At 47.7% G+C, this 9,110-nt stretch overlaps 1 protein-coding gene across 1 annotated transcript; it reads left to right on the top strand.

Moving 5' to 3' along the window:
- The first annotated feature begins 8,115 nt into the window (after window positions 1-8,115).
- Window positions 8,116-8,580, top strand: C3H1orf202 (chromosome 3 C1orf202 homolog). Its single transcript, XM_068537652.1, is given in 1 exon segment — window positions 8,116-8,580. A coding segment is annotated over 1 exon segment (465 nt).
- The last annotated feature ends 530 nt before the right edge of the window (window positions 8,581-9,110 follow it).

Genomic DNA, 9,110 nt, shown 5'->3' with positions numbered 1-9,110 from the left:
AGCAAAGTCTTTGGTGCCAAAGGCCAACAAGGAGCTGGGTGGTTTGAAATTATTGTCCCGCTGGCTATCTCTGAGAACCTCACAGCTGTCCTTGAAATGGAGCAACTTTGGTTGTCCCCATCTTAACTGTTATTTCACATTTTTGTTTTCCTTAGGTGTGGAAACTGAGACACCAAGAGAAAGTAACCTGACTTTATGGTAATGATTTTCATTTTGTGATTTAGAAACTCCAAGTGCAGTGAGAAAGTTATTCTCTAGGTTTCTGGAAGTACACACAAATAGGCTGGCTTGGCCTCCACAGCCTGTGGTCCTTCTGTGGTAAATGGAGGGGCACACCCTCCTCCTCTGACATCTTACCTCTTGGCATTTCCTCTGGGCTGCACACTGTGCTGGATTAGGTGGAAACCTAGGTCAGTCACTCAGGCACTTGCTCCTGAAATGGCTGATAGTTGAGGTAGGTGGTTTCAAACTTCTGTTCAAATCACATGGATGTGTGACTATTTTCCCCATCACACTGCACTAGAGGCCACAGTGACAAACTCTCTTTATGCTATAGCCTCTCCATATTTTTTCTTTGAAAATTTCCAAATATGCATAACAATAGGGAAAATAACAATCCCCATGTGTCTACCACCCCAGCTTTAACCATCACTGACATTTTGCCAGACTTGTTTCATCTCCCCATCCTCCCTCTTTTTTTCCTGGATATTTAAAAGTAAATTCCAGACATCATGTTTCACACTTAAATTCTTCCGTATGCACCACAAATTAATTTTTTTGGAAAATAGTAATGCCACTATCATACCAAATAAAATTCACAAGAATTCCTTAGTGCCATCTAATACCAAGTCGATATTCAAATTTCTCCTTTTACAGTAGATTTGTTTAAATTGACAAGGTCCACTCATTGTATTTGGTTGTTTTGACCTGAAAGTTATGAGTGGAGAGCTCAGGGCAGATGGTGGAGGAGAGTGGTTGCGTCAGTGACTCAGACCCTTTCCCTCTGAATTTCGCTTTTCCTTTGGAAATTCTCTCTGGATTCCCTTTGCCATTACCTTACGTGACTATAAGTTACAGTTTCCATTTAAAATTCTGTCCTGGTGACTATAAAAAAATTCCCCCCCCCCATGTAAATTGGAGCAGCCACTGTGAAAAACAGCATGGAGGTTTCTCAAAAAACTAAAAATTGAACTACCATATGACCCATCAATTTCACTCCTGGGTATATATCCAAAAAAAATCCCACTAATTTGAAAAGATACATGTATCCCAATAGCAGCATTATTTACAATAGCCAAGATATGGAAGCAAACTAAGTGTCCATCAACAGATGAATGGATAAAGATGTGAGATATATATATATATTAGTCATAAAAAAGAACAAAATTTTGCCATTTGGAGCAACATGGATGGACTTGGAGGGCATTATGCTAAATGAAATAAGTCAGATAGAGAAAGACAAATACTGCATAATATCGCTTATATGTGGAGTCTAAAAAAATACAACCAACTAGTGAACGCAACAAAAAAGAAACAGACTCAGATATAGAGAAAAAACTAGTGGTTAACATTGGAGGGGGGAGGGGCAACATAGGAGTGGGGAAGTACGAGGCACAAACTATTGGGTGTAAGATAAGCCCAAGGACGTCCTGTACAAAACGGGGAATATAACCAATATCTTGTAATAACTATAAATGGAAAGTAGCCTTTACAATTGTATAAAAAAGTTATTTTAAAATCCTCCCTTTTTATATCTTCCTTATAACAAATAAAGTAGGCTGGCATCATCTCAAAGAGTATTACAAAGACAGCAAAAGAAAAATTGAAATGAAAAAGCCACACAAATAACTCAAAGACTATACAAAATTATGTTAACAAACAACAGGTCCCTGACCCTACACTAACAGACTCATGTGATAAAGAAGCAAACAGACCTGGCTCCTTTGCACACCCTGGTTTAAGAAAACTGTATTCTTTTTTTTTTTATAAATTTATTTTTTTTAATTTTTATTTTTGGCTGTGTTGGGTCTTCGTTGCTGCATGCAGGCTTTCTCTAGCTGCGGCGAGCGGGGGCTACTCTTTGTTGCGGTGCGTGGGCTTCCCATTGCAGTGGCTTCTCTTGTTGTGGAGCACAGGCTCTAGGTGTACGGGCTTCAGTAGTTGCAGCATGCAGGCTCAGTAGTTGTGGTTCGCAGGCTCTAGAGCACAGGCTTAGTAGTTGTGGCGCATGGGCTTAGTTGCTCCGCGGCATGTGGGATCTTCCCGGACCAGGGCTTGAACCCGTGTCCCCTGCATTGGCAGGCGGATTCTTAACCACTGCACCACCAGGGAAGCCCAAGAAAACTGTATTCTATTCCCAGAAACTCAGTGCAGCTTTGTCTTGGTCTCTTTCCTACCAGCTCCCTATCTCCATGGGGTCAGGGCCTTCTTATTTCCCAACACAGCATCTAATTGTGTATCTTGTTTTCCCCCAAGAACACTACGAAAGCTTCTTCTCTCATAAAAACAAACAAACAAACTGAAACAAAACCCAAGCAAACCCATACCTCTGCCTGGTTCAAACCTTCCAGCCCCCTCTACCCTGCCCTGGTAGTACTTGGTTTTCCACCTGGGAGGGTAAGTCAAATTCTCAGTCGATCCACAGGCAGGGTTAGTTCACAAGCCTTTCCTGGTGTAGCCTGATGTCTCTGCCAGCCATAGATCCTTCCACAGCAAAGTACACATCAGTGTCCTTGTCAGTGAAATGGGATACTGTTTCTATCTACCTCACAGGCTTGTTGTGAGGCTGAAATGAGATCGTGCCTATAATACCCTTATACTACAGCGTGGCAGAAAATGGCAAGAGTCAATGAATGATAGTGATGCTGACGGTGATAAGGGTGATGATTCTGATGACGCTGATTCAGGAGTATTCCTCCTTCTCCCTCACTCACCCACCCACCACCTGTGATCTCACAGGGTAGTCATCCTGCAAAGGTCTACATGGTAACAATAGAGACGGACTTAATGTAGGGTGGTGAAAAGGTTTTCTCTTAGGTGGCGATATCTCTCTGTAGGAAAATTCCAAGCTGATTGAGGCTGGGTAAGATCCTCGAGTCAGGTATCTACAGGTGGTGAGGTATCAGTGGAAAGGGGAAAATTTTGCTTTTGAACAAGAGGGAGGAATAGTCTTTTTTTTAGTTTGTAAGAGGAGAGAAAAGAGAAGTAGAGAGCAGAGAAGAGAGTGGCAGGGTTGGAAAGAGCTAGGAAGAGTGAGAGAGTCGGGGAAGGCCACGGAGGCTCCACAGAGGTGGACACCTTGACACTTAGCATTCTCTGGGAAGTCATTTGTATTTTTAATTCGCGGTTTGTGAGCCTGTTATCCAGTTCCTGCTCCAAAATTTCCACGAAAGTCTACATATTTCAGAACATTTCATGCTTTATGTGGGAGGAAGTTCGTGAAAGTCAGAGAGAGGAGAACATTAGGAGGCAAAGGATTTGTAGAAATCCTGGGGAGAATGCTTTGGATTTCCACAGGCCATGGTTTTGGGGGTCTTCTAAGGGGTGGTCCTGTCTGACATCAAGGTTGCACTAACATTGCAGTAGCCTTGACATACTGATGATAGGATCTGCCCATGCACAGTAAAGGAAAGAGAATCTGGTTCCCTCATAGTCACTATAATAGCATACAAACATTTGAGGTGTAATTATCCAATGTCCTTGGATACATAATTTACTTTCCTAATACGGAAACCAGGCTTTTCCTAGGATGCATTTATGTCATCAAAATTTTATCTCAAAATATCTGGATAAAACTTTTGTTCTTATAATAAAAAGCAATTTTGAAACAGTCGCCTGGTAAAATCTATATACTAGAATGAGGCCAACATCCATCAAGAGAAGAGGCAAAATCTGTTCTGTTTTGTTCAGTATATACCCCACTTCTGGCCCAGTTATCTGGGTAATGGCAGGGGTCACCCTTGGTGATCTCACTCTCCCACTTCATGTCTCTGCTTACAAATGTGTCACCTTTCATATACAGGGTTGACGTCACTGGACTCAGCCTTGCTGGAACTGAGCACTGATGTAATCTTCTAATCCTAGGGCTCGGCTGGTGCAGCTCCACCTGTACCTGGTGGCATGGTCAGCAGGTGTCTGAGACAGGGGAGTGTTAGGCTATAGAAGCGAGGACAACTCTCTCATGGTCCGGGTCCCGCTGGCACAGTGCTCGCTCCTGCAGAGCTAACTGACCTTTCTCTGTCCAGACCACAGAAAACAAAGCCATCTGTTTCATACCCCACATCTCTGCATCCCAAATTTTCCTGGGAAAGTTTCCAGGAGTTTGAGCTCCCAGAGCTTGCCATTAGCTCCAGGCCTTCAGAAGCAAAGGCCCTGCTGGGACTCACGTTGGGAGGACCTGTGTTTGCTAGGAGAGTGTAGGGCAGGAGATGTAAGCAGGTGGAAATGGAGAGGATTCCACCTCAGCAGCGCTAGCATTTCTCAAGCACCTGTTTTGTGTCAGCCCGTACGTTAGGGCCCGACACGACCTGTCTCGTTCGCTCCTCGTGACAGACGAGTGTTAGGTGGGAGCAGCAGCCTGTGCTCTGATGAGACAGCTGAGGTTGCGAGAGCACCCACAACTTAAGCCACGTTGCTAAGTCTGAATCAGCTCTGTATGACCCCAAAGCTAACGCTTTTAACGATGCTATTCTGCCTCTTTTTCTGGGTTTGACTCTGTCCAAATCTGCTGGCCCTTCTTGCTCTTCCTAACTTCGGAGACTCCAGGTCTCTGAGGCTATTCTGGGTACCTGGGTTGGGACAAGGTGGGCCTGAGAAGCCTGCTTCTGCTGGGGCTCCGGGCCGTGGAGAGTGCTGCAGCTTTTGGTCCAGGACATCTGCTGAGGGACCTGGGAAACTCCCTCAAGGTGCCTTAATGGAGAGTGCCCTGGACTCTCCCAGGACCCCCGGTAGGGTAGCAAATGAAATGACAGAAGCCCAGTTAAATTTGAATTTCAGGGAAATAATTTTTTAGTACATGTATGCCTATGCAATATTTGGGATATACTGATACTAAAACATTATTTGTTGTTTATCTGAAATTCAAATTTAACTGGGCATCCCGTATTTTCTCTGGCAACCCTAGACCCAGCGTCTTCTACGACTCAGTGGCTGTGCATGGTGACAAGTGTCTGAAGACTCCAATCTCTGAGCCAGGCCTGAGGCTCTGTTTGAGGCTGCCCAGACCTCCCCTGGTGGCCTGGGGACACTGGGGGCCCCGAGAGCAGTGGCAGATGCACAGGCCTGGCAGGAGTTGCACCAAGAGCATCCACACAGTGAACCTGTGTAAGGAGAAGCCTGCACACACGGGTGCCAAGCAGGTGCCTCCTGGTGTCTCGAGAGTGGAGTGACCGAGGAACAAGAGGGGGCTTGAGGCAGAATAAAATAGGAGGCAAAGCCAGTCAGCCAGCGTATTAGTTTGCTAGGGCCACCTAACAAAATACCACAGACTGCATGGCTAAACAACAGAAATTTATCTTCTCACAATTCTGGAGGCTGGAAGTCCAAGATCAGGTGTTGGCAGGTTTGGTTTCTTATGAGGCCTCTCTCCTTGGCTTGTAGGAGGCCACTTTCTTCCTGTGTCTTCACATGGTCTTCCCTCTCTGCATGTCTGTGTTCTGATCTTCATATAAGGGCACCAGCCATATTGGATTATGCTCACCCTCGTGACCTCATTGTAACTTAATTACCTATTTGGACCCTATCTTCAAATACAGTCACATTCTGAGGTTCTAGGGGTTCAGACTTCAACATATGGATTTCGGGGGCACAAAATTCAGCCCATAACAGCTAGAAAAAGATTCAGGAAGCGTGTGAGTTGGTTTGTGCAGGGAAATGGCTCTGTCACGGTGCCCTGGGGACCTCGTACACATCCACATAGGCCACACGAGCCAGGCTTGAGTTGTAGCTGAAGCCACATATTGGCAGAACAGCCTATAATCTTCCTGGAGCATGAGGCCATGTGAGGCTTGTAAGGAACTGCAAGACCATTTTCTACTTGCCTCCTATCTTCCTGGGAGGTGGTTGTGAGATAGTTTCTCCTCCCCTCTCAGGCTCCCATGATGCATGAGACTTTCTGCCTTGTCCTCCCTGCTCTTGGGCACAGTTGCAGGCTGTAAACTAGCTGCAGCCTGGCGTCAGCTCCTCAGCAACAGGGTGCCCCTCCATTTGCGTTGCAGTCATCTGGCCCTTCTGTTTCAGTGCTGCCCTGTGCTCGGCTGCGGGAAGCTGGCATCTTTGGCTGCTCTTCCTTGCACTGTTCATATAAACAATATGTCAGAGCTGGGGCTTGTTGTTTTGTTACCAGCCATATCTGCCAGGACTTACCTTGCGCTCACTCTTTGGTTCAGGGGGCAGGAAGCACAGACAGCCTGAATACAAGGAGGCACCCATGGAGAGCTGGGGAAGAGGCAAATGAAACATAAAGCAGTTCTTAAAGGGGAATGGCTTCTGGGGGTTGGCCCCGTGTGGTCATGCCAAGGTGAGGGGCACACAAAGGACACTTGCTGTTAGGGTGTACTCAAGGGTGATGGGAACTGAAAGGCTCCTGCCAAGGTGATTGGAAATTTTAAAAATTGCTAGAAATAAGGACTGGACAGCTGTTTGTGGTTTTTTTCCCCCCCTCCTGTTTTGTGTTTTGTTTTGTTTTTTTCATCCAAAGGCTACACAAATATTAAATGCTGACCCCTAACTATTGACTGTGGGTGTTCTGGAGGATAAATGTACTAGAAGAAGGCATGCTGTATTGGTAGGGCAAAGAGTTGAAAGCTCAGCAGCAGCAGAGTCATTTACTATCCTGGGTTCAAAGAATCTGGGGTTCAAATCATGTCTCCTTAACTTACGAGCTATGTCATCTCAGGTAAATGATTTTACCTCTCCAGGCTTTAGTTTTCTCAGTCAGCAAAGTGGGAATTTTTCAGTTGGGAACCACTTCACTTGAGTTGTTGTGAGGATTGTATAAATAATTGACTCATTGTGCACTTACTGTCTGCCTAGTGTATGCTAAATGCTTTATGTATCTTATTTAATTCTCACAACTCCTGGAGAGGTAGGATTGTTATTATACCAATTTTACAGATGAATAAACTGAGGCATTGGAGGCACTGAGAGGTTAGGTAACTTGCCCAAAGTTAAAGCTAGTAACTGTGGGAGCCAGAATTCAAACTCAGGCAGACTCACTCCTGGTCCTGCTCACTTGTCAGTGGGCTACAAAATAAATGAGAAAAATTATACAAAATGTTAGGAAGAGTGTCAGCACATAATAAGCACGATACATGGTAGCTATTATTTTAGCTTTTCCTTACTTGAATTTGACAAAATTAACAAGTGTGAAAAAGTGTACAAAGAAGCAGGAAAAAAAGATGTTTTCTTCTCTGTATTTGTGTTTTTCAAAAATTCCACAAAAATCTTACGTTTGTCATCAGAAAAATCTATTGAAAAAAAAAATCAATCATAATCCTACAAGGCTAGAGGCTTTTAGGTGAGGTCAGATGAAGAAAATCAGGTTTTTTTGAGAGCTTTCCTGAAACTCTGGTTCCCCGCTGGCCGAAAAATACAGGACGCCTGAAACCAGTTCACAAAATACTGGAAGCCTCCAGGGCAACACAAGCGTGGGACTTGAGATCCAAGCCTTGATCTGGTGAAGGCTGTGCAGCCACCTTCTGGGTCGACGCCTAATACAGTAAACGTGGCTCTGGACCTCAGGAACCTCCTAGGCCCCTTGTGGTCTGTTTGAGGCCATGTCTGAAGATAACAGCGAATTCGGCTGGCTTATTGGTGGACCGAGGAATCACTTGGGACTCTGGATCCTGGTGTCTCCTCACTTGCTGGGGCTGGGGGTTTGCATTCGGTACCCGGAGCAGAGGCCTCTGCCGGGCATTGTGGGGTCAGCGTTCGGGTCTCCTTGGCAACGCCTACTGGGGAAGGCCGCGGGGCGCACTCCGGAAGGCGGCAGAAAGGACTCGAGCGGCCCTTCCGCGTCTTGAGGCCTCCGCCGAGCCGCCCGGCCCTTGGGTTCCCGAGTCTCGGGCCGCGGCCCCCGCCCGGCGCGCTCGTACGTAGGAGAGGCCCAGGCCTGGCATGGCGGACGCGCGGTCCAGCGGCCCCCAGCGCGGCGGCGCGCGGCACGGGCTGCTGGAGAGGATGGCGCGCCTGAAGCGGGGCGGCCCGCCGTTCGCCGAGCCCGAGGCGGAGGGACGGCGCGCGGCCGGCGACTGCGGCTCCTGCTCGGGCTGGTGGTGCTGGCGGCGGCTCTTCCCGCGGGGCGCGGCCCGCGGTGCGCGCAGGAAGAAGGCCCGGTACATGCGGCCCGGGCCGGCGGCCCAGGAGCGCGGCCGCTGGGGCCCCGCGAGCCTGCGGAGGCTGCTGCAGAAGCTGGCGGTGTGGAGGCGGCGCTGTTTGTGGCGCGGGGAGCGGCCCGAGAGGCTGGAGGAGATCCCGCTGCTGGCGCTGCACCGTGCGCAGGTCGGCGACTAGGCCGCGGCCGCCGGGAACCCTGCCCCGCCCCGCCCCCTGCCCCCGGAGCTTTGGCTTCGTTTCATTTAGTAAAGACAAGAAATGAAAATAAACCGAACTCCATTTGAATGAAAGAACCCAGTTTTTTTTTTGTTTTTTGGGGGGTGTTGACATGCATTTGAAACCAAGCGACTCCGTGTTGAGGTTTTGGTGAAGAGAACTGGCTCCGTCCTCCTGTTTCTCTCGGGCAGGGGCCTCGATGCAGTACCCGAGCCGGAAAGCAGTAGCTGCAGAGGCCTCCGGATCCCTCCTGCTGCTGCGCAGCGGGGGCATTGTCTCTCCCTAAACACCCACGTAAGAGCTGGGAGCCGCAGGGGTCTTCAATTTGAGCCAGGCCCTCTGGGATTAAAAAAATTTTTTTCTTTTAAAGAGGGTGGCTTGAGGTCTTCACATCAACGTGAGCGAACTCTGCTTTGATCTTTTGTTTACAGGCGTTTATGGACCCGTGTAAACCAACATTAGAACCAAGGCCTGGAGGCTGGATGGGGGAGTTTGAAAACTTGTGCTGGACATAAAAGTGCAAAGGGAGAGGAATCCTGGAGACTCCTGAGTGGGTCTTT

Source organism: Eschrichtius robustus, chromosome 3 (genome assembly GCF_028021215.1).
Source record: "Eschrichtius robustus isolate mEscRob2 chromosome 3, mEscRob2.pri, whole genome shotgun sequence".
Classification (NCBI taxonomy): Eukaryota; Metazoa; Chordata; class Mammalia; order Artiodactyla; family Eschrichtiidae; genus Eschrichtius; species Eschrichtius robustus.
Note: the sequence above shows the minus strand (reverse complement) of the source record. Positions and strands in the feature narration are given on the sequence as shown.